Source organism: Sorex araneus, chromosome 1 (assembly GCF_027595985.1).
Source record: "Sorex araneus isolate mSorAra2 chromosome 1, mSorAra2.pri, whole genome shotgun sequence".
Taxonomy (NCBI): Eukaryota; Metazoa; Chordata; class Mammalia; order Eulipotyphla; family Soricidae; genus Sorex; species Sorex araneus.
Window position 1 is genome coordinate 60,114,329 of NC_073302.1, and position 27,220 is coordinate 60,141,548.

The 27,220-nt window shown below is 35.6% G+C and overlaps 1 protein-coding gene across 1 annotated transcript; it reads right to left on the reverse strand.

Annotated features, from left to right (window-relative positions):
* Positions 1-3,649: 3,649 nt before the first annotated feature.
* TYRP1 (tyrosinase related protein 1) lies at positions 3,650-18,971 on the reverse strand. Its single transcript, XM_004600156.2, has 7 exons — positions 18,587-18,971; positions 16,730-17,052; positions 13,909-14,113; positions 10,228-10,395; positions 8,300-8,479; positions 5,827-5,973; positions 3,650-5,155 (listed from the first exon to the last, which is right to left on the reverse strand). The coding sequence occupies exons 1-7, from the start codon at positions 18,969-18,971 to the stop codon at positions 4,950-4,952; spliced, it is 1,614 nt and encodes a 537-aa protein (XP_004600213.2). The 3' UTR covers positions 3,650-4,949.
* Between the last annotated feature and the right edge of the window lie 8,249 nt (positions 18,972-27,220).

A 27,220-nucleotide genomic window follows, 5' to 3' on the forward strand; every position in this document is an offset into this window, starting at 1 on the left:
ACATATGTATATATACATATATATAACTAAATAAATGGGGGAAAGACTTCACAATAAAAGTCATGGATAAAACTTAGAAAGAGGAGCTGGAGTGATAGCACAGAGGGTAGGGTGTTTGTCTTGCACGCGGCCGACCCGGGTTCAATTCCCAGCATCTCATATGGTCCCCCGAGCACCATCAGGAGTAATTCCTGAGTGCATGAGCCAGGAGTAACCCCTGAGCATTGCTGGGTGTGACCCCCAAAAAATACTTAGAAAGAGTCTGCATTCTTGTAAACATTGCCTTGTGGCCTTAATTAGCAACTTCAGGTTATTCACCTTTCACACATTATATTGTGTGAGAAAATAATGTCTAATCACAGAGCACAGAGCACACAGGTTTTTTCATGTTGCCCTACTGCACATTACATTTTATGAAGTCCAATGCATTATAAAACTTGTATGTTCTTATGGTTCTTGGATAAGATTTCTTCAATCCAATCCAGGCACTATTAACATTTGTTATGGTTGAGTAAGTTAGAACTTACTCCTGACTATTGATCATTGATGTAAAGAGAGGGGATCGGCAGGGAGACCATTTCACCGAAATTCTTCGATGCAACCCTCGAGAATATCATGCGATGACTGAAATGGGAAGGAATGGGAGTTGTCATAACACCGAGTATCAGCCAAGCAGCACAAATGCTGGCCGACTTTGACCATGAGTGTGGAAAGGTTGGACTGCAGCTGAATATCACGAAGACAATGTTCATGAGAAATAAAATAGTTTCTGAAGTTCTATTTGCCCTCAATGGAATGAACATCTCCGAATGCAGCAGTTGTGTGTACCTAGGTCAAGAACGCAGCATGACAAACGACCTGGCACCTGAATTGCTCAGGAGGAAGAGAGAGGCGTGGAACGCCTTCAAGAGTGTCAAAAAAGTGGTTAAGAGGATGAAGAACCTCTGGCTCCAGGCACGTCTTTTCGACTCTACCATTTTTCAAGCACTAACATATGCCTCAGAGACCTGGGCCCTACAAAAACAGGATGATAATGTTACTCAGATCTTCAAAAGATGAATCGAAAGAGCTATGCTTGGAATATCACGTTTCACTCAAGTGAGAGAAGGATTTGAAGTTCTGACCTCCATCGATGATCAAGAATCAGGGATGCTATTTTGTTTTCCAAGGTGTTGAAAATCAGATGGGCCGGACATGTAATGCGATTCAGAGATGAACGCTGGAATAGAGCTGTTACCAACTGGATTCCATGGGACATCAAAAGACCGCATGGTTGCCCACCTACGAGATGGTCAAGACCCTGAATGAACAGTTTGAGGCTCCTCCTGTTCCAGGAGCAAGCACACACCATTGGGCTACACTAGAACGTGACAGGGACTAATGGAGACATTACTGATGCCCGCTCAAACAAGTCAATGAACAAATGGGATTACAAGTGATACAAGTGATACTCTTGACTATACTTACTTCTATACTCAGGGATCACTCCTGGCAGTGCTTGGGTATCATATGTCATGCTAGGGTTCAGACCAGAATCAGCATTGTACAAGGCAAGTGCTTGAATTACTATACTATCTCTCCAGCCCTGTTATAAATTTCTTAATATATTCTCAATGTTGTGTTTTCTATCATATTATCTCTGTAATCATTGTATCACTTGTAATTCTGTTGCTCATCGATTTGCACCAGTAACATCCCCATTAAGTCCCTGTCGCGTGCTAGTGTTGCCCAAAGGCATCTGTCATTCCAGGAACACAAAGAGCCTCAAACCTTTCATTCAGGGTCTTGACGAAGAAGTCTAACCATCTCATATGTGGGTGGCCAGGCGTTCTTTTGACATCCTGTGGATGTCTCTGTAATACTTCTTGATCATATATTGATTGATTGTGTGATAAAATATTTTATTAAGAATTGGCAAAGGAAAGTCTACCTAACATTATCAAATATTCATGACTGACCTCAAAACAAAGGTCTGATAACTAAACCTTGGAACCATTATTCTAGTATTTAAAATCTCCACCCCTCACACACCTGTCCCAGTCTGAACGATCACATGCAACAGTAACTGAGCCTAATTTCTAAAGTCTGCTTCTAGAAATGAAGATGGAATTCAACTTTAAAAGGATACCAAAATAAAAGGCTTCTGTTTTTTTTTTCCTTCTTTTTTTGAGCTGGGCTGGATCAATAGGATAGCGGGTAGGTGCTTGCTTTGCACGAGGTCGACCCGGGTTTGATTCCTCCACCCCTCTTGGAAAGCCCAGCAAGCTACCAAGAGTATCTAGCCTGAATGGCAGAGCTTGGTAAACTATCCGTGGCACATTTGATATGCCAAAAACAGTAACAAGTCCCATAGTAGAGATATTACTGGTCCCCTCGGCGAGCAAATCGATGAGCAATGGGATGACAACAGTGACAGTGACAGTTTTTTAGCTATATCTAGCTCTGCTCAAAGATCATTCCTGCCTATACAATCCAAGTACCTTACTAGCTGTACTATCTCTCTGGACCCAGGTTTTAATTTTTTTATTTTGAAGAAAAGTTAAGTCATTTTTACCCATTTCAGTTTGTGGCAATGTCATGTCACAGGTACTTATGCTACAGAATAATGGGTTTTAAGTTGTTTGCATGTGAGTTAAACACACTTCAGTGAGTACATAATATCTTTATTTACTACTGTGCTCTATAATAGAACCAAAAGATTTAGTACAGTGCAAAATCTTCAAGATTAAAAATAAAGATCATTTGCAATGGATAGTATAGCATATTATATAAAACCATGGTTATGTGATTAAGAAGATACAGAAAAGACTTCACAGAACTATTCAATAAATGGATAGCCTTTGATGTAAGAAACTAGAGCAAACATTTAGAAAAAAATTGTTGTTTTAATAATATATTGGGTGGATCTTTCTCTTATAATATTTTTTCTAGTGAATGTTTGTTTTGTGACAGACTCTCTTCTTTCTTAACCTCTACTAACAGTATCAAATATTTAAATCATTCAAAATAATTCTGAATTAACATTATTTACAAATTCCTCCATCACTGTTATTTCTATTAAACAGTTTATTGAAAGTGTTGGAATGGTAATACAATAGGGTGGGCACTTGCCATGCATATGGCAAATCTGGGTATGATCCCTGACATCCCATAAGGTTCCCAAGCCGTGCCAGGACTGATTCCTGACAGTGAAGCCAGGAATAAACCCTGATGTTTAGTGGATATGACGCCCAAACTGAAAACAAATAGCTTACTGAAGACTCTCCTACTAATTAACTATTGAATGAATCCCAAAATTCTTGGGATTTCATAAAAACACCTTGATTTTATTTCCAGTTAATCTATTGACTCTTCTTAAAAAAAAAACTATCTACACACTGGCCTACTTCACATTCTTGAATATTTCACATGCTTCCAAACTCCTGTGATTTTGCTTATGTGGAAACTTCTGCATAGAATTTCCTTCCTTCTCTACTGGTATTAGTAGATTAATTTGCATTCTTTGAGGTCCAAGTAAAATGTTACCTTCTCAATTTTACACCTCTCACTTCTGCTTCTATTAATCCATACTTATAGTATCTTGAAATAAGTGCAAAAGGTAGTATGTGCTTAACAATCATTTATGAAATGAATAATTAGGATACTTAAGTTTCTGACTTTGTGTATTCTAATTATGCAGTTGCACAAAATCAAAAAGAGGAAATGTACTGGATGCTAAAAGATAGAAGATAGAAAATAAGAGTAAAATTCGACTACTGAAATAGTATCTTAGCATTTTATTTTTTAAATACATGAACTCCTGATAAATAATAGTAAAATGATATTTGAATTAGACACAAGAAATTAAATGTATATTTAACACTGATGCTCATTCTTCATTGTTATACCTATTTGTATGTGTATATAGACTTTGAGATGTTAGAAGATGACAGAAAAGGTTAGATTACAAATGGGTACTATGCTTTTCAGTGGTTTAGGAGGCAAGGACACATAATGATAAACATAAAAGAATATAAACACTCTCTTAAATATAGCAGTTTTGATTTTGTTGTGGCCTTGAACTATAGACTAAACAAAATATGTTGATGCTCAATGTAAAAGACAGCTTGAAAAAGTTTATTGGGATTTCATTTACAGCTCCACCTAATTAAAAAATTTAAAAAGGTTCCTTTGATCTGCTAGTGTCAGTGAGTGAAATTGTGTAGAAATATATATTCATAGTAATTTATTCAGTCACAATTTTTTTACCACACACACACAAAATCCAGAACTTGACATACACTACTAACCACTGCACTCTTAGATTGTCAACCTTTAAAATATGCAAGGAGGCACAAGAGCCAGTACAGCAGGTAAAGTACTTGCCTTGCATGTGAACAACCTGGGTACAATTCCAGGCACCAAATATGGTTCCCTGAGTACGCCAGGAGTGGTTGCTGAACACAGAGCCAGAGTAAGCCCTGAACATTGCTAGTTGTAGCTCAAAACTCAAAAGAAAAATTGCCAAAGATCTTCACCTATGTATTATGAATTTGATGTGATCTAAAATAGAACTAAAGAGGTTGGAAAGAGTTCAGTGGTTAGGATGCTTTCCTTGCTCGCAGCTGACCTGGGTTAAAGCCCCAGTGCCCCATATAGTCACCTGAACACTTTCAGGAGTAATTCCTGAGTGCAGACAAACTTAGGAATAACCCCTAAACATTTCAGGTATGGCCCAAAAGACAAAAGCAATAAAATAATAAAACAAAACTAAAACATAGGACCCATTAAAAGACAGTGTATAACTCTTCCAAACTTTAGAAGATAATGATTGGGTACCTTATTCTAACATATGTATATATATGTGAAATAAAATCAGTGAAATAACATGGAAATAGTAACTCAATCTATTCTTTTTCGAACACGTGTTTTTGTGATTCTAAAGCATAAGAGGATATGTTATCTTATTATCAGACCATAGATTGATTAGGATTCTGTATTTTGTCATATTCCTCAGAGTACTGTTGATACTGATCAGTGAGTAGTGGTTGATTTGCTTCATCCATGTTGTTTCTGGTACGAATCAGATAAGAAGCACCCAAAAAGATGATGGCAACTAGCAATAAAGCAGCAACTACCGCGATGGTGATAATCTCAGAAATACTAAAATCCCGACCTATATGAAAAATAAAATGAAATAAAAAAGAGAAAAGGTAAGAAAATAATTTTCAATGCACTGGATACCCCTACACTTAGACACTTTAAAGTAATTTACAAAAATGCTTCATTTAATTTTTATTGGTCAATTTCTTAATATAATATCTGTTGCCTCAAATGCATCTTATGGTTCCTTAAAATAGAATTTTATTGGGATAACATTATTTTCATTTGAAAAGGTGTGAAAAAATGGCTCCAAAAGTTTGATTCATAGAGAATCTCAGCTTACAGGTTTTTAAAGAATAAATAAGTGGAGGTACGGTTATTACAAAAAGGGGCATATTATCTAAGTCTAATCTTAAAATATTTATTATTAGAAATGTGATTTCTTTACAACCTATAGAAAATTATTTATTTGCAAAATGTAATTTATAATACTTCAGAGGCTAAGGAATAGGTGGGATATCATCCTATATAATCAGCTTGTCAATACCAGGTCAAGTGGGCACCCAACAAATGTTAAATAGATTATTTTTATTCCCAAATAAAAATGGAAATAAAGTGTTATAGGTACAAGAAAAAAGTGTAGTTATCTGTGATACAAGATTACAAAGTAATCTTGTAATCAACATAACAAAATTACTTTGGGAAATTTTCACAGTAGAGATACATTATTGATGTAATACTTACTTGGCCATTGAACTTCATAAGTGTATCCTAGGTTGTCTGGAGCAGTGACAAACATTTCTGTGTTTGTAACTGGAGGCCAGAATGGCACCATATTGTATTGTCTGTTATGACCAATAGGGGCATTTTCCAGTGGAAATGTGGATATATCTAAAAATATACCAAACACATTTTGTTAATAGACATAATAAAGTTAATATTAATGCATAATTACATTCTGTGTACCAAAATATTCAAGGATGACACAATAATATTCCTTACTATTTAAAAATGGATAAAGATTTTTTTTAAAAAATTCACTACAGCAGAAAATTTAATTGTATCACACAGTTAAAATGCTTTGATTACCTCACTACTATAAGGGTGAACATAAAACAGAAAGTATAAAAGTGGGCAAGTTTTAGTATTTAACAGTTACAATGATTACTGATAGTTTTACTTTTTAATTATAAAACAGTTTTTTCTTGTAATTTAAAAGTCAAACAAAAATTGTTTAAAGTTAAGCTAATTTGGCTGGAGCAATAGCAGAGCAGGTTGGGCACGTGCCTTCCATGGGACCAGCTTGGATTTGATCCTTGGCACGACATAGTCTCCTGAGCCTTGCCAGGAATGATCACTGATCAGCAGAGCCAGGAAAAAGACCTGAGCACCACTGGGTGTGATCTCCCACCCCCAAAACAATAACAACAAAAATGCAAGCTAATTTGGGGGCTTGACAGATAGTATAGTGGGTAGCACTTGCTTTACATGAGGCCAACCCGATTTGACTCCCAGCATCTCTTATGTACCCCTGAGCTCCATCAGGTGTGATCCCTGAGGGTAGCGTCAAGACTAAGTCCCGCGCACCACAGGGTGTGCCCCCCGAACAAAATAAAACAAAGACTTCCACTCGTCCATCTTACATGCTATGTATTTATTTACATATATTTATTACCAACCCTACCAACAGAAAGGAAATTTCTAGAAGTATTTTACTTTTTGGCAGAGCCCAATATTGAATCCAGGCCCATACATGTACAGGAAAACATTCTACCACCATGCCACAGCATTAACTCTGGGAGGTATTTAAATATAAAATGCTTTATTTTATATGTTATTTACTTCCACCATCTAAAATATTGCCTAGGGACTGTGAGTGCTTAAATTATGCTTTTCCCAGATTTATTCTAGTGTAAATGACAAAAAATCATATAGCATGTGTTAAAGAAGTCCAATGTAATGATTACATGTGACTGTCAGGTTTATGAAAAGGTGCTTAATATTACTAATCATTAGAAAATAAAGATTAAAACAATGATAATTTTTGTCTCTCACCTGTTAGAAATGCTATTAACACAGAGATAGGAAATACATTTTAGGGAAAGTGTAAAGAAAATGGAATCATCGTGAACTGTTCTTAGGAACTGCGATGGCTACAAGGGAAAGCAGGATGGAGGATTAGAAATAAAACCGTATGATCCAGGAGTCAGTAGTTCAAAGAGATATTTGTACTCACCTTTTATTATTGCATTATTAACAGTAGGAAGGTATGGAGTAAAGTGAGTTAGTTTTTGTTAAAAAGTTTAAAATAGCATATTATTTACTTTATTTCTCTCATTTTCTCATTGCATAAAAAAAAGAATGATCAGTCTTGGAAATTTAGGAATATGAGATTAAAAAAAATGGATAGATAAAGTAATATATAGTTAATCACCCAATATTATGTAATGTAATGAAGTAAGGACACTAAAAATTTAAAAAAACCTGAGACGCAAAAATGTATGTTGTTGCTTTAACCAGTAAAAGTGTGTGTAAAAGTGTGTGTGTGTGTGTGTGTGTGTGTGTGTGCCACACCCAGTGCTTTGAAGTGTTTACTGTTGGTTCTGTACTCAGGAATCATTCTTGGATGGTATCAAGGACCAACCATATGAGGTGCCTGGGATAGAACCCAAGTGGGCTGTGTGCAAAGTAAGCACAATACTCTGTGGTCTTGCTCTGCCAACTGACACTGATTTTCTGAAGTGAAATGGTACCTTCTTTAAAGAGCCAAAGTGAAAAAAGATATCTCCAGTGGTTTGATATATAAAACACATTAACTTTTCAGTTTGACCAAATTTCCATTTGTAAGAGGAATAAAATCACATAAATAGAAATGTGTCTTTGAAGCTATCAGAAATATTTATAACATTTTACCATTCCCTTTAACAATAAAGAAGATTTTCTGTAAAATAACAACAAACATCTGGAAAAAATGGTAATTATCTTTTCTGAATAAAATTTAGAGGGATTGAATGCTAAGAAAATATTACATATAATAACTCTTTTTAAGACTTCTTGTCTGCCGTCCAAAATAGTTGGAATATTTTCTAAGTACTAGATGCTGTTAGTTGTTTTACCCATAGTTTGAAGTTTAATTTATATGTATCAAGTGCTAACTATGCTATTTGAGCAATTTCCTTTGCTGAGTCTGCAAAAAAGCATAATGAAAGTGTCTCACCAGCATTATATCTCCTTAGCCATTCATCAAAGACTGCATCAGTGAAAGTGTGTAGGAGGACAAAAATAGGATCATTTGGAGATAAATGAGTTTGTCCCCCTGTTCCGTTGAGGAACAGATGAGCCAAGTTGTGAAGGCTTCGGACAGCAGGGTCATACCTTCCTGTGGGATCACTGTAACCTAGATACAAAAATAAGAACAGGAATAGTAAAAATCATTGCAAATATCTTACTTTGTAAGTTAAGAGAAGTGACTATATTGGGAAACATTAATTTTTTCCCTAAGATTGTCAGGCTAAATTTTACCTTTATATAATAGCATGGTTCCTCTATACCTATCCTACTGTAGGTGACATTTGTTAACTATACTCAGAGCTAAGGCTAGTTTTAAACTAGTGCCATGACATTTTAAGTGTAGCCTCTAGGTTAAAAATAACGATTCTGCAAAGAATAGCAGTCAGACTATGTAGAACAGTCTATTTTGACATGACATATATTGATCTCCATAGAAATAAGGAGAATAGAAATCTTCTGTTTCTTCTAAAAACTGCTGACATGTGATGGAACAGCACTGTGATTGTCCAGAAACTTAAATTGCCCATGCTCCTTAATTCTCTACCTTATTATTCCTTTGAATGACTATCAGCATGTTTATTTTAGAAAAGTTATTTTTGTAGGAAGTTGCAATTTCTCGTGCTTTCTTACCATCTCTGTGGTAGTTTTAAACACTTGGAAAGACTGCTGTCCATGTACTTTTGATAATGATCTCTACTCCATATAGATCTGCATACTACATATTTTATTTTGCATATAACTTATAGGAATGTTCATATTCATGTATATGAATTTAGAGTTATATTTACAATACTTTTATTTTATGTGTATTATACTTCTAAAATGTGGTAATTTCTATATTTTAGTTTACCTCATCATATATTACACATATTTTTTAATTTATATTTCCAGATAAAATATTATAATGTATTATAAAGAAGGTACATCACAAATAAAAATGGAAGAATTATGACATGAGATGAAGTTTTAAGTGTACCTGGTTGGCTTAGGATGAGAAATAAAAAAGGTTGTATCAGAACTATTCTTTAAAATATGGTTTTATTTTATTTCATTTATTTGGGTGGGAATTGAACTATACTGTTGGTGCTCAGGGGCTACTTCTAGCTTGATGTTTAGAAGACTGTATATGGGTCTGGAGATTATACTAGTGTTAAGAAGGTTGCAGATCTCCTTAACTCCTCTACTATCCCTCTGTGTTGCCCTCAAATAAGGTTGTACTTTAAATAATAATTTTGAATACATTAATTTATTAATAATTACCACTTATAATAACCACTTGTTACATTTTTCAATGGAATAAAAACAAAATGTTTCCTGAAAACACAAAAAAAGATTAGCCACTAGGTTTTCATCCATTCTTATCAGAAAATTAATATATATTTAAAAAATGAATCATTAGTAAGACTCTATATGCACATTTTTAAAAGAAAGCACTACTTATAAGCTTATATTATGTTACAGTGTGGTAAAAAATATAGCTATTTGTACCTCATCTAAAATCAGTGCATTTATATTTAGTAACTAAATGTAACATAAAGACAGAAAAGAATGGCATATAATTTTTATTAAAAGGGTAAAAATTAAAATATACATTAAATATCTTAAATCATAGGGATAGAGAAATCCATTATTCACATTTAGGGGTGTGGAAAAATGGATATCTCTGATCTCATGATTTAGGTTTAGGTTGTTTTTTTTTTTTGCAGAGTATTGTGGTGATATCATAAACAAGGAATATTGTTTACATAAATTTACAAGATCAATACGGCATTCAAAATTTTTTCATATATCTGAATTTATTTTGATTTATCATGATGACTAGATTGACTTAAAACACTAATGTCCTTTACTTGCCTTCCACTGTGTTTCGAAAACTATTTGTAGAATTGGAATAAAAAGGAGGTGTGTCAAACAAATCAACTTCCAAGCACCGAGCTACGTCCTGTGGTTCAGGAAGCCGTTGCACCATTGGCCTAGCCACATTTCCACCTGGATTTCTCCTAATTGGTCCACTCTCAGTACCTGACAAAAAGATGAGATATCAAACATTTAAAGGCTGTTTAGGGGGGTGGGGGCTAGAGCAATAGCACAGTGGGTAGGGTGTTTGCCTTGCACGCGAGGCCGACCCAGGTTCGATTCCCAGCATCTTATATGGTCCCCCGAGCACTGTCAGGAGTAATTTCTGAGTGCAGAATCAGGAGTAAGCCCTGTGCATGCTGGGTGTGACCCAAAAATCGGGAAAAAAAGACTGTTTAGGAATTTAGGGTTGTTTTGTAAAATTTTATTTCTCTCTTTAATTTATAATTGATTTACAATTCCATGGAGTTTCAAGAGTTTATCTTCACACCTCTGTTGTGTATGTTTATCCCCACTCCCACATTTGAAGTTCCATTGCCATCCCACCACCAAAATGACTCCACTCCTTTTGGCTAGGAAAATTTTATGATAGCTTAATCCTTTGGTCTCCAAAGAGAAATATAAGCATTCTCTAGAAGACAGATTGGAGAAGTATTGTGAGGGTAGTGTTGTCATAAGATGACTCAAAGATATTTCAGTGACTAGAAAAATATTTTGCAAATTTATTAAAAAATGCTGCCAAAATATGTCACTATTACAGATTTTTGGTAATTAAGTGAAATTTTTAGCAAAAAAACTGTTCAACCATCATATGAAAACATAATCATAGAAAGTCTTAGAAAAACTTATGTAGAGCTGAAATTGTGAGAATATATATCTTGTTAAAGGTGATTAAAACCACAGGGTTAGATGATTTCATATAGGAAGAAACATAGAGGATATTCATAAGAGGATTTTAAAAGAAACCATGTAAAAGAATATGGTACCATATCATACATATAATATGTGTTAAATAAAATGTTTCTTTCAATGGACTAATCAAAAAAATCCCTGATATTTAAAATATGCGATATTCAATTTGACATGATACTATGTTTCTGAGATACGAGATTTTCTTGACTTGATAGGAAAATGTATGATGAATACAATTCTTGTTCTTATTCCTTCAGATGGGCAGAAATTTTATCTACCTATTTGAATTTTGTTGTATTTACTATCAAGCCATCAGCATGATATAAAAGGCTATACAATTTTAAAGCTATCACAATGCAATTGCAATACAATATAACTAACTGATCAGAAAAATATAGATATTTTAGAATCTAAAGTCTTGATCTTAAATTTCATTTCTCTGCCAAAAGGTGGGACCAATCAATCTGCATTTACACACACATAGGCTGATTCTTATTTTTCAACTTCCACAAAAGAACATTTCTTACTTCAACTTCTTTTCATACATATCTAAGTAAACTTGGGGGAAATCCCTGCAATGCCAGAGATACCCGGGCCATCCTCATGGTCTGGGAATGCTTGGGTGCTGGAAATTGAAGCCAGATAGGGTGCATGTCAGGCATTGCCCTTACCACTTCTCTCTCTCCTGGTCCCCAATTAATTTTTTTAAATTTTCTTTTTGGGTCACACCCAGTGATGCTCAGGGGTTACTCCTGGCTCTGCACTCAGGAATTACCCCTAGCAGTGTTTGGGGGACCCTGGATTGAACTCATATCAGCTGCGTGCAAGTCAAATGCCCACCCACAGTACGATCTCTCCTGGGCTCCCAATTAATTTTTTTAGTGATAAAAATTTATAGAATTCATTTATTCTATCTAGAATAATTTTAGTTTATACAATAATTCAATATGTGATGCTTAAAACAATAGCTACTAGATAAACTAAATGTTATGAATATAATAATAAACTTGATCCTTAATTCTGGATTTTACATAGAAAAAGTTAAAAATTGACATTTAGACACTCATTTTCCATCCCAAGTGGTTCCTCCTAGCACTCTTTACTTGGTGGTCCCTTCTCTATCTGAGCTTTGGGCTGGAAGTAGACCATAAACCAAACATGATGGCCACTTAATACCTCTATTGCAAACCACAATACCCAAAGAGAGAGAGAGAGAGAGAGAGAGAGAGAGAGAGAGAGAGAGAGAGAGCAAAAGGGAATGCCCGACCACAGAGGTGTGGTGGGGTGGAGGGGTTGGGGTGGGGGTGGTAGGAGGGATGCTGGGATCATTGGTGGTAGAAAATGGGCACTGGTGGAGGGATTGAGTACTTGATCATTGTATGACTGAAACGCAAGCACGAAAGTTTGTGAGCCTCTAAGTGTACCTCACGGTGATTCACTAATAAAAACTAACTAAATTAAAAAAAAACTTAAAAAATAGACATTACAGAAGAAAAAAATAAGGTAGGAACACTAAAAGTTAGATAGTTTTGTTCATACAGCAACTGATAATAATATGCTTGCTGCAAGGCAAATAGGAAGCACAAGAATGGATACATATAGTAACTTGACCTACAGCAGAGTAGGTATTTAGTGATAAAAATTTACATAATTCATTTATTCTACTAGAATAATTTTAGTTTATAAAATAATTCAATATGTGATGCTTAAAGCAAGAGCAACTGCTTTTGTTTTGTACAGTAAACAAATGATTACTGTAGAATAGAATCTATGACAATAGGTTAACCATTTATTATGATGTTCACTTTGAGAGAGCTGAAAAACAGCTTGTTGGTAGATAAAGTATCTTTTGGTAAAATATCTTTTCTTAAATCTTCCATATTACCTTCTTACTAGATGAAGATTATCAGATAGGATAAAAGTATTATGTAATAATTATGGCACATGTTTTTAGTGATAACAATCATTATTATTTTTTGTTGTTGCTTTCTTTAATTTGGTACCTTCCAATGGTGCTCAGGAAGGGCCGTCACTGAGGGCCACTCTCCATAACATTTTTTAAAGGCCCAAGAGTATCGGACTGCTCAGATTCTTCAGTGTTGGGGAGCCTTTAAGGTCACACCTCACTTGAGAGGTCATTGGTTCTGCGGATTAAACCTGATCTGTGTTTTTCAGAGGCATATGTCCAGCCCTACCATATCACCCTAGGCCAGTGATCGCTATTATGTACACACACACACACGCACACACACACACACACACACTCACATGAATTCCAGGAACTTCTAATGCCTCCTCCTTATTTCAAGGAAGCACTTCTGTAAAATTTTTGACAAAACATACATGACTGCTGAGAAATGATGAGTGCACTGAGGATTAATTTATACAAATAAATTGATTTATACAAATAAATAAATTTCAGAAACTGAGTAATGCACTGACTAAGTCACTCAAGCAAACAATGTTAATAGATAGATAGACACAGACAGACAGACAGACAGACAGACAGATAGATAGATAGATAGATAGATAGATAGATAGATAGATAGATAGATAGATCTATTTATCTACATATATCTTCTGTTACTCCTGGAGCAGAATCTTACAGATTGCCTTGATATCCTAATTCCTCAATGAGTATTTTATATTGATTCTTTATAAACAAAGATTATAGACTGAAATTTTTGGCCAACTGTTTTCTGGCAGCACATTTACTCTCTTTATTTACTAGACAATTCTGAATCCTGCATGTCATTTGGAACTTACTGTTACAAAGGGTTCCCAGGGTATCATAATCTTCTAAGGATTCACAGATCACTTGCCATTGAGAAAAAACTGAATTGGGACTTATAAGAGTGGAATCAAAGTTGTTTCTTGATCCCATCAAGTCATCGGTGCAAATGTCACAGACGTTCTTCCCAGTTGCAAAATTCCAGTAAGGTAGGGAGAAAGAAGAGTCCTGCAACATTTCCTAAGCACAAACACTTTGTTAGCATGTTCTACTTTTGCTAAAAAATAGTTTTATTTGGTTTACTCCCTGCAATGTTTTTTATTGGTAATCTTTAGTCTTTCAGCTAGTTATCAGGGATATCTGAGAGGTCAAAGGCTGAAGCATCTTGTTTTAACAAAGCTTTTAACTCAGTAAAAGGAATCATTTAGGTTTCAGAAACAAACCATTATATAAAAGTGTTTGCGAATGAGTTGGGAAGCATCACTGGTCTTCCAATTCTTTTTTAGACAAATAATTACACCTTTACTTGTTAAAGCAAAAATTATCATAACATTTACCTCCTTCCATTTTCCTATCTCTCATACAATTGGTCTGGGGCTAGATCTGTTCTTGAACTATGTTTTGTGGACTCACTTTCTGTTGTATTTTTACATTTTAATTTAACTTGAGTGACTTTAGTCATTTAAATTTTGATTTGACCCTGGGATACAATGGCTTTTTCATATCTACCTCATTCACATGGGCACCAAAAGGTGTTTTTCAAAAGATTCTTTCTTCAGAATCTAAATTTAAAAAATTTTTAATTTTAAAAATTTAATTTAGTTTTTAATTTTTATTCATATCTAAATTAACTTTAGATTTACATTTAATAAATAAAATATTTATTGTACTTTTAATTAAATAATAAAACTATCAAAATGTTAGATACAGAATAATTTTAAATTTAGATTTTTATTCTGTTTCTAAGTTTTTTTTGGTTTACTTAGGCACTAGGGTTGCTTTTCTAAAGACTCCTTCAGACTCTAAAATTTTTGTTCTGCTTGTTTTGTTTGTTTTATCTTGCTTTGTTTTGTTTTTGTTTTGGGACCACACCCCATTTTGCTCAGGGCTGGTTCATGACTCTATGCTCTGAGAGCCCTCCTGGCAGACCTCAGAGGACCCTTAAGTAGTGCTAAGTATCTCACCTTGCATCGGATGAATGCAAGGCAAGAGCCTTATATGTCACATTATTTCTCTGGTTCAGGATCTAAAATTTTAGATTAGGGCTTTTGTTGAAAATCAGATAAGGAGGAAATGCTAAAAGGAAGTAGATATTCTTTTGCACATATACCTCTTTAGTTCAGGGACTGAGTTTCTATTTAGAGCTGATCTCAACATTAAAAAAATGCTGGACTCAAGATCACATGCTTATTTTATGGTGCTCTTTAAAGCATATATTTATTGTACTTGTTTTCTCTTGGTTCTTTGAGGAATTTTTTGTAGTAGAGTGTGATTTAAATGTAACTATTGCCTTTGTTCTATTTCACTTTGAAAGCATTTCTGCTTTTTTCCTTTAAACCTTTTCTAGGAAGAATTTCATTGTTCCTGGGGTGGGTTATAGAGGACCAAAAGCTTTCCAAGGCATCCCCAGGTATTGCTCTCCAGGGACTTAGAGCCTCTGTTAGAAGCCATTGTTCTGGTTTGCAAAAATTAGTGACAGGTTCCAAGAGATCATTAAGAGTCTGTTTGTGGTTCAGCAACTGACATTTGAGAGCTGGAACATTCATGTGGCATTTCAACTGTGTAATACATTTTACTTGCAATTTGTTCGATCTCTTGTGCTGTGGGTTTTAAAAATGTAAGTTATAGATGCTGAAGTTTATATAGTCAGGACTGAAGCTTTCAGATACATCCCCCCTGCCCTTTCATTTTGGTGTACCCATGGGAAAAAGACTTGAAGACATAAAGATCTGGAGTCGATTACAAATGACAGATTTATCTACTCATAATCCACTAAATGTCTTACTTGTAATCAGAGCCATAAACTATGAAGTTCAGAGTATCAGATAAATTCATCTATCACTCACAAACTCCATATGAATGGATGATTTTTATATGAATATATTAAACTGCTGATCAATACATTAACCGAAACACCTTTTGTGACCTCAGATATTTTTAGGTTTTTAATTAGTAGGTAAGGGAGGGAGGATTCACTGCTATTATTTCACTCAGTATGCAAATTTAAATTGTTTAATTTAATTAAACTTTTAGTTGTGATTTAATAATAAAACTTTCATTTTGAAAAATTTTGACATTTTTCTTAAATAACCATCAAATTAAATAATAATAAGGTATCCTAGTCTACAGACATTTTAATATGTTTTGAGCATACTTGCTTAAACATAAGCAGGAAATATTTGGGTTGAGATTCATTTTATGCCCAAATAATCACTATTTTCTAAATAAAAATGATATCTGACTTATGTGATATTATTTAAGATTTCCATAAATTTTAAAGTAGGTGGCCTGAGAAAAACAGACGTCAATCATGATATAATTTATGAGATTCTTTTGTGGCAATCTATTGAAAGTATTTCCCTGTCCAATTACATGGCTGTAGAATATGGGCAAGTCTTTAATTCATGCCTAAAGTTATTTTATCTGGTATTCTCATCACTTATCTTAACTTTCTTTTCATGTCACAAAAGATAAAAATTAATAAGGTATTAGGATGGAGAGATACTTAATAATCAATGACTGATTAATAACATGAAGCTTTGTGACACTTTTTGATCACATTGTTGGAATACAGTATTTAAAATTTACTAAAAACCTGGCACTTTGTCGTCTGACCTTGCAATCTGTAAGACTTACCTGTATATCTCTCTCCAACTGCAGCAGGTGGTATCGGTGCCAGGTGAGAAAAGCTGGTCCCTCATGAGAGAAATCCACACCACCAAAGCTTTCCTGGCCTGGCCCGAGAAAGGTCTTTTTGACTGAATAATAGTGAGTCCAAACAAAGTAGTTATAAATGGAAATATTCTCAAATTGTGGCGTGCTTCCATCTGGCCCCAGTATTTCTTCTGATCTCCTGGTGGCAATGACGAACTGAGGGTGAATGGTGCGCTTGGCCATGTCCAGGGCCTGGACAAAGCGGCTCTTTTCCTCTGTGCTTAACTCCAGAAGGTTCCTCCTGACTTTACAGACACAAAATTTAAACATGAAAACATGAGGCAGTGGGTAATGTATGAGTTGATTAAGTTGTAACACATCATATTGCTTTGGCCCATTAACAGTAATTTGTAGATATGTTCAAAACATTTTATTTATTTATTTAATTAAAAAATTTTAATTTTATTGAGTCACCGTGAGATAGTTAACAAGCTTTCATGTTTGGGTTACAATCTCACAATGATCAAACACCCATCCCTCTACCAGTGCACATTCCCCACCACTAATATCCCTGGGATATCCCCCCTTTCCCACCCTCCCCCTGCCTGTATGGCAGACAATATTCCCCATACTCTCTCTTGACTTTTGGGCATCATGGCTTGCAACACTGACACTGAGAGGTCATCATGTTTGGTCCACTATCTACTTTCGGCATGCATCTCCCATCCCAACTGGTTCCTCCAGCCATCATTTTCTTACTGATTCCTTCTCTATTCCATCTGCCTTCGCCCTTCCACTCATGAAGCAGTCTTCCAGCTATGGGGCAATCCCCCTGGCCCTTGTATCTACTGTTCTTGGGTGTCAGCCTCACGTGATGTTATTTTATACTCCACAAATGAGTGCAGTCCCTCTATCAAACCATTTTACAATTAAAAAACGTACTCCTTACTAAAATTTCTTTCTCCAGGTTGGCTTTCTTTCTCTCTTCCTCTTCCTCATCACTTTAGTCTCAAATTCTCATTATGTTTCTGAATTCTTTCTTGAATTATGAGACTGATAAATTTATTTCTACTAACTATTGACATTTTTTGGCATTTTCCATGTTACAATACAATGGATTTTGGAAAAATAACATAAAATATATGGTACACCATAATGATAAAAGCCAGAGACAATCTATGACTGTGAGCATCTTTCTCTAAGTCTCACTTTTTAAAACTTTGTATAGTTCATATAAAAATAACAGGTGGTGTATGGAGTGTAAAGATTAAGAAATACATACATTAAAAGCAGTTAGACGAGAGTTTTACTCATAATAAGTGTTTTTGTTAAACTCTGGCCTCAATATGCAGCATTTGCAAACTGTTGAATTCAGTTCTTTCATATTTATTGCTATCTAGGCTATAGGCCAGTCTCATGGCCTTATTTGAACATCATAGTGAGACATATTTCACTGTAGGTCAGCAAGAACAGTAGAAGAATCTCATGTATTAAACTTAGACAGGTCCTAGCATGATTTCCAGGTTTTTAAAGTACCAGTTCTGTGGACCTCTCTGCATGTTGACTATGATAATGAATAGAACCACCTAAAAGAATTACTGAATACACTTTACACAATTACTAGCTATAGTGGTTCCTCATAAATGCTTTAGAACGGAAATAGGTTTTCCAAGTTCCAATTTTAGTCCTGTAAATAAAAGAAAAAAAATTCCTTCTCCATAAATCTGATTTCTGAAATGTGGAAAGACAGGATTCAACTATATGATTTCTAGATGTTCTTACAACGCCAATCATTTTAGTCTCCCGTAGAACCCAGCATATATTTATAGCTCCACTTACCTGTGAGGACCCTCTGATCACAGGCAGCTCCTCGCCACCCAGGACGGCAAGTCCCACAGTTGTATCCTGAGAAGTTGCCATTGCATTGGCATGTCCTATTGAAAAACCGCATGGGCCAGCCCTCACGGTCATCTCTGCCGTCATGTGGGTACTGGGGACTATGGGGCCGGAAGTCTGCAGTCACTGCCTGACATCTGCCCCTGCCTGATGAGGAGCCACAGGGATCAGTCCCAGGTCCAGAGAAGGGGAACAAATCTGGGCAACATACACCATTTCTTAATGCCTGAACAGTGGCGCACTCTCTCGGGAACTGAGACAAAACCTCCTGGAAAAAAAGTAGCGACAAGCAGAAGTATCCCAGAGAAAGCAGTGCACGAGCTTTCATTTCTGCTGGAAGCAAGAGTGAAGAATAAGACTTAGGTTTAAACCTTCAGAGTGGACACGGAGGCACACAGATAAACATCAAGCTGTAAAGGAGAAATGGAGATGGATTTATGCATCTTTGTACTGTTAAAAATGGAAATAAGTTTTCCCAACTCACCTTTAAAATTTTTTCATATCAATAAAATGACACTTGAAGCAAATTATAAATATAGTAATTTGCCTTTAAAAATCTGACATATCTTCTGCCTACATAATTAAATTCCTGATTCTAGTCAGTTTTCTTCACTTTTAATTTCTATTTATAAAAAAAATACTTATCCTAGTGTCATTTATCAAAAGCATTCATTAGCAGATCACCACCATTAATTACATTTAACTATGGAGCTGGAAGAAGGATTAGGAACAGATTTCCAGCAAGATTTTTGCTTTTAATTCATGACTTATAGTCCCCATCTAAATGGAGTTTTGGCAGGAGTCCACCCACACCCCATAGAGCTTCTCTCCAGTACCTTCAACTCCTGAGGTGGTTCTCTGATGAAACTCTGAGAGCTGAGTGTTTTATATTTGCTTGTCCTCTGATGTCAGAGCTGTTAATTGCATGTGCATTTCTGCCCCATAGCTAATCCAAAATCTGCTCACCCAAACTGGGAGGGGCTGGTTATTATTTGCAGTCTTTATTAATCCTCTTTCACTTCAGTGACTTTTTCTGCCCTTTAAGTATTTGGTTAGCACATGATCCCTTCCCTACTGATATCCTCGTGATGCTCAAAGTTTTAAGAAAAAGGTCAGCTGCACTAATTTGGAGTACATATCAGAGCGATTAGGAAGGTTTTATTTTCATTGCCCAGGCATGATTTCTTTTCTTTGACAATATATCTTTTGAGGATGAAACAAAATTACGTCTGCTTTGTGATCTAAGGCTAGGCTAGAGCTTGTTTCTGATGACCTAGTTTGCTTGCCTTATCCATTCAAAACAGTTATTGCCATTGAAATTTTGAGACAGAATAATTAGAGTAGAAAAACATGTGATGCAATTGGATACAATTACAAGAAGTTACATGATCTTGATTACATGGTGGCTGCTGACTTTGATAATTAGACACTGCAACTATGTTATCTTGGAGGTGGGGTCTGTTTTCTGGGCAAAGCTTTACTGTGTCACTGCTACTTTTAATTTTCACAAGATGACCAATAAATTGGGTACTTACTTACAATGTCTGAAAACCAATAACACTAGGGATACATACCAGATACATATGTATTTGAAGAGACATTGCCTCTCTGGAGGAGAGAAAACATGAGTAGGAAATTATCTTTAATTAATTAATTAATTTTAAAATTTTATTTTTATAATGTTCACAATCATTGTTACATTCAATATAATTGCTTTGAGGATGAATCTGCAATCGTCTAATCTGTCAGCTGGTTGCCAGTCAGTTATTTCTTTCTTTTTCTTTTTCTTTCTTTTTTTTTTTTTTTTTTTTGCTTTTCGGGTCACATCTGGCAATGCACAGGGGTTACTCCTGGATCTGGACTCAGGAATTACTCCTGGAAGTGCTCAGAGGAACCATATGGGATGCTGGGGATTGAATCCAGGTCAGCTGAACGGAAGACAAATGCCCTACCTGCTGTATTATAGCTCTAGCCCCAGTAAAGTATTTTTGACCTGTTATCATGACTTTAGTTTGAATGGCCTTCAAAGGAAGTGGAATAGAAACTTCATGGTTACACTATCATAATTACTACTACATAAATAAGTCTTAGTTATCTTTTTTTTTTACCAACAAGTATCTGACTTGTTGACCATAGTTATACTTTTATTTAAACTTTTTGAGTAATGTGAAATTATAAAGGTATTTGTGATTGGTTTTTAAGTATATAGTGTTTCAACGCCAATCCTTTCAACCAGTATCCATTTTGCTCTGCCAGCCCTTTTGGGGTCCCCCCGGCGGGCATCATCCTGTCCCTCAGGGAGGACCCTTCGTGGGGCTAAGGAGGGGACACAACCTAACGAAGAGACGCAGAGCCAGAAGGAGGAGGAGAGAAAGAGAGAGTTTATTCACAGCAGTTACAATACTTATATTGTAAGTATTGTGGGAGGGGGCGGTATGCATGCTTGGACCCCCATAGGAACAATAGTAAAATGCAGATCAGGCTTGGGCGTTGGCTAGTGAGAGGGGAATGGCGAACTGATAAGATCAGTAAGGTCAGCAGTGCTGACCTTGTTACAGGAATCCCAAGTAAGCCTCCACTTGACTAGAGGATAAGAGCCGGGCTTGTAAAATGGCTCCCTACAAGTCCTCGTGTCCCATTTGATTCCCACCCACCAGTATGCCTCTAAGAGAGGTGCTTTTCAGAAAGTCTGGACCAGTCTACATTCCCACCAATAAGGAATAAGTCCCTTTCTCCTTACATCCACACCAGCACTGGTTGTTCTTTTTGATGCATGCCAGTCTCTGTAGTATGAGATGATACCTCATTGTTCTGATTTACATCTCCCTGATGATTACTGATATAGAACACTTTTCCATGTGCCTTTTGGTCATTTGTATTTCTTCTTTGAGGAAGTTTTTGTCCATCTCTTCTCATTTTTTGATGGAGTTGGATTTTTTTCCCTTGTAAAATTTAACCTATGCCTTATATATCTTGAATAATAACCCTTGTCAGATGAGTGATGGGTATACAACATCTCTCTTTGGATGGGCTGCCTTTTATCCTGCTTATCATTTACATTGAAGTGTAGGAGCTTCTTAGTTTAATGTGGCCCCATTAGCTACCTATATATATCTATATGAAACACCACTTGGATATGCCTTTAGCTTCAATGTCATAGAGATTTCTGCCTATGTTTTTTTCTACGTACCTTATGGATTCAGGTCTGATATAAAGGTCTTTTATCCATTTTGACTTGAATTGTGTACATGGTATTAGAGAGGTCTGGGTTTTTTGTTTGTTTACTTTCTGTTTTTCATGTAGCTGATCAATACTACTTGTTAAGAAGTCTTTCCTTGCTCCAATTTACATTTTTTTGTTCCTTTGTTGAAGATCAACTGATCATACACCTGGTGACCTATCTCAGGACACTCAACTTTATTTCATTGACCGACGGTCTGTCTTTATTCCAGTATCATGCTCTTTTAATTACTGTCACTTTTTATCTTTATTAAACGTGTAGTCATGTCTTTTTCCTTATTTCTATAGGTATTTCACTTTTTCTCATCTTCTTTTGATCTAGTCAATGGTTAACCTTGTAAAAATATTATACATGTAATACATATTGATGCGTTAGTAATTTCAGCTCTTATTTCTCCACCTTATTTTCTTTGCTTTTTTTTTTTTTGTACATATATTTGGGGCCGGAGTGATAGCACAGCGGGTAGAGCATTTGTCTTGCTGCAGCTGACTTGAGTTCGATTTCTTCGTCCCTCTCGGAGAGCCTGCAAGCTACTGAGAGTATCTAGCATGCACAGCAGAGCCTGGCAAGCTACCCGTGGCATATTCGATATGCCAAAAACAGTAACAAGTCTCACAATGGAGACGTTACTGGTGCCTGCTCCAGCAAATCAATGAGCAACAGGATGACAGAGATACAGTGATATTTGGGGCCAAAGTCTGCAGTTTTCTGGACTAACTCCTGGTTTTACACTCAGAGATCACTCCTGGTGAGCTCAGGGAACCATGTGGGACGGTAGAAATTGAATTTGTTACTGTCACAGGCAAAGCAAGTACTTTACCCACTGTATTGTCTCTCTAGTCACATGTATTTTTTTTAAACTTTAGATTAACAGTATTTTTTTTTAGTTTTTAATGTTTATTTGTCCCTATTCAAATAGTTAATGCTGTTATAATAATTAATTTTATGTGGCAATGTTTTTGTATGAACTTAACATTTAAATCAATTGAAGTAAATTGCCCTTCATAATGCAAGTGAGTTACATCCAGTTAGGAGTTGGCCTAGAGAGAAACTAAAGAACAGATTCTATTTTTTTTGTCATTTCTTTTCCATTTATTTCATAAACTTATATGCAGTAAAAGATATTTAATGCGAAACTATAAATGTAAATTTTTAGATAAATTGTTCAAAATAATTAAAAAATCACCTCCAAAATTTGCTATAGGTCTGGGAGAGAAATTACACAGAACTGGTAGTTTTTCACATCATCATAAATATATAAGCAAAATAAAAATAACAGAAGTCATTTTTATTCACTTTTGCTTATATGGCTTGAAATATTAATTTTCTCTTTTTTTCTTTCTTTCTTTATTTTTTTGAGGGTACAGTTACAGATTTATACATTTTTGTGCTCATGTTTCCCTCATACGAAGTTTGAGAACCCATCCTTCACCAGTGCCCATTCTCCACTACAAATAAACCCAGCATCCCTCCCACCCTCCCCAATCCCATCTCCCCCCACCCCACCCTGCCACTGTGGCAGGGTATTCCCTTTTGTTCTCTCTCTCTAATTAGGTGTTGTGGTTTGCAATAAAGATGTTGAGTGGCCATAGTGTTCAGTCTCTAGTCTACATTCAGCATGCATCACCCTTCCCCCACATGGCCTCCGACCACATTTTACTTGGTGTTCCCTTCTCTATCTGAGTTGCCCTCTCCCCAGAATGTGAGGCCAGCTTCCAAGCCATGGAGTCAACCTCCTGGTACTTATTTCTACTATTCTTGGGTGTTAGTCTCCTACTCTGTTATTCTATATTCCACAGATGAGTGCAATCTTTCTATGTCTGTCTCTCTCTTTCTGACTCATTTCACTTAGCATGATACTTTCCATGCTGATCCACTTATATGCAAAGTTCATAACCTCATTTTTTCTAACAGCTGCATAGTATTCCATTGTATAGATGTACCAAAGTTTCTTCAACCAGTGGTCTGTTCTAGGGCACTAGGGTTTTTTCCAGATTCTGGCTATTGTAAATAGTGCTGCGATGAACATATAAGTGCAGATGTCATTTCGACTATACTTTTTTGCTTCTCTGGGATATATTCCCGACAGTGGTATTGCTGGGTCAAATGGGAACTCAATTTCTAATTTTTTGAGAATCGTCCATATTGTTTTCCAAAAGGGCTAAACCAGTCGGCATTCCCACCAGCAATGTAGAAGGGTCCCTTTCTCCCCACATCGTCTCCAACAGTGGTTGCTTTTGTTCTTTTGGATGTTTGCTAGTCTTTGTGGTGTGAGGTGGTATCTCATGGTTGGTTTGATCTGCATCTCCCTGATGATTAGTAATGTAGAGCACTTTTTCATGTGCTTTTGGCCATTTGTATCTCTTCCTTGGGAAAGTTTCTGTTCATTTCTTCACCCCATTTTCTGATGGGGCTAGATGTTTTCTTCTTGTAGAGTTCAACCAGTGCCTTATGTATTATTGATATCAACCCTTTATCTGATGGGTATTGCGTAAATATCCTTTCCCATTAGAACAGACTCTCTTTATAAAAAAATAAAGAATTTTCTAATGTATTATCTTCGACTTCATTTGTGTCGTTGATTTTACTGAATCTATAGTCTGCTGCTCCACTTTGCAAATTTTGTACTGATACACCTTCATAAACTCAAGAGCCAATTTTTTATAACAAATATTTGTACATACAAATACATAACCTACAGGATCAAGAGACAGTGTTGTGGGTAGGGCTCTTGTCTTTTATGTAGCCCACCTGCGTTCTATCCTGCACCACATATGGTCCACCACATATGAATCTTCCAGGAGTAATCCCTTATATAGGTGTAATTTACTTTATATGTTTGTAGATTCATCTCTGGTCATTCTAGAATGTTCAATTGAATTTTCATTTTTGTTGTTGTTGCATTATAATGTTCTGTTTACTTCTAAGACTATGATTAGTCTTGCCTTTGATGTTTTCACTTTATATTACATCTTTTTCAGTTTTTCTATTTATTTATTATAAATCAATAACAAATTGCTTCAATCCATGTTACAAAATATTTAAAATATAGGCATATCACTCATTGTTATTTGGAATCAAATTGTATTTGGTTTTAATATTAAAAATATTGTAAACATATAAAGGAAATATATTCAAGTTTCTAGTTTTAAATCCATAGGACGTGATGTATAGCATGGTAAATGTAAGTAATAATAGTGTATTGTGTATTTGAAACTTGCTAAACTGAAGATATTAAAAGTTCTTATCGCAGGAAAAAATATATTAAAATTTATAAGGGATATAATGCCCATACTCTTTGAGTCAGCATTCTAGGTCTCATTTTATTAGAATCATAAAGTTGAAGTCTGCAATTTTATCATTATATTATAATTTGGCTCTATTCCCAAGAGGTTATAGATTAGGAATATAGCAATATATTTAGCAAGTGGCTCTGTACCCATATAACGTAAGCATAAGTCAGCAAGTTCATTCACATATGATCAATTTAAGTTCTTTTCCTCTTACTGCATTAGAATAAAGAAAGAATAAAAATTAAGTTTTCCTTCATTGTCCCCAGATAGGATATTCCTATCATGTACATTTGGTATATTTAGTAGGTTATTTTTTAAATGGGATACTCAAAAATTTTCCATTACATTTATAGTGTTTTCAAATCTCAAAAATATCCTACTAAATTATACCACATAAGAATTTTCTTCCTGATAGTTGAAAAAATCTTTTTCACAAGTCACCAAATATTCAAAATAACATTTGGTAGTTGAGCCAGATTAACAGCACCAAGTTTTAGGAAAATAATTGAGATCTAGTAAAAGGTGAAAAGCTAGATGTTAGGTAAAGAATTGAAAGAGGTTCTTGGGATAGCAATTTCTTGAGACTTCTAGAAAAACAAAGAATTAGACATGAATGAACATGACTCCCTGATAAAGTACATATTGTAGCACTGTAGCACTGTCATCTCATTGTTCATAGATTTGCTTGAGTGGGCACCAGTAACATCTCTATTTTGAGACTTACTGTTACTGTTTTTGGCAAATTAAATATGCCACGGTGAGCTTGCCAGGCTCTGCTGTGGGGGCAGGATACTCTCGGTAGCTTGCCAGGCTCTCTGAGAGGGACGGAGGAATCGAACCTGGGTTGGCTACGTGCAAGGCAAATGTCCTACCCGCTGTGCTATCGCTCCAGTCCAAAGTACATATTACAGAAAAAGAAATTATTGATTGACAGCCTGGTTTATTTGAAAGACGCTGACACTTCTACATGAGGTGTGTGTCCATCACATCTAATAGAGGGCTGGTAATCCAGCAGTTCTTATAATGCAGTCTTAAAACAACAGGCTCAGTTAAGTACTCACTCCTTCATACTCCTGTGCAACCATTTGGCTACAAGATGTGGAAACAGTAAATTTTGCAACATATTAGGGACTGAGAGAAATCTTGGAAGTATAAGAGTAGTTAGGTGTTTTTTGTATTTTTTTTTTACCCTGGGGAAGCAGGGCACAAATGGTAATGCTCCAGTGCTCAGAGCTTACTCTCAGCTCTGTCCTCAGAGATAATTTCTGGCGATACTGGAGGAGTATAGGGGGTGCTGGGAATCAAAGTAAGATTGACCATGTGAAATTCAAAAACCTTACCTGTTCTACTAGGACTCCAACCTGTAAAAGAGCATTTTGAAGTGAACTAATGCCCTCCAACACCTCACTAGCAACAGTGGACCTAGATTTTCATCTGATCCCCTTATTTTACCCTTTCCTCCCTGTCATCCATAGGCATGAAAGAAAATATTTTTTAAAAAAAAGAAATTAAGCCAAAAAATTTCTAAAAGCAATGGATGTAAAAATAAGATTATATTCCTTAAAAAGCACCAACAATCAAAAAGTATCTCATAGACATGATGAAAATGATGATGATTTTCAAAGGGGAAGAGAATGAAGCGTGGGTAGTATGAGTTAAGGGTCTTTGTGGTGGCAGCCTAGCTCTGGAACTTTGGTTGCATGAGTAGTCATAAGAAACGAACAGAGAGGTATGAGGCTAGATCCTGGAAACTCCACAGTCTTGTAAACCAATGAACACATTTATTCCAATGCCAATATTCTTACTAAATCTCTAATATAAATTTGTGTAGCCTTAGGCAATGTTTTGAAGCATTTAAATAAAGAACAAAGCTGAAGTGAACGCGCCATTCATTGTGAAAGCCTGGAAATAGACCACTAGTAGTAAACCACATACACTGTTGTATTTTCTCTTAGACTGAACACTTTGCAATGGTAAAACATGTTAGAACTTAGCTAATTCATTTGCTAAATGTTAGAAATTAATTCTCACATACATGTGTAG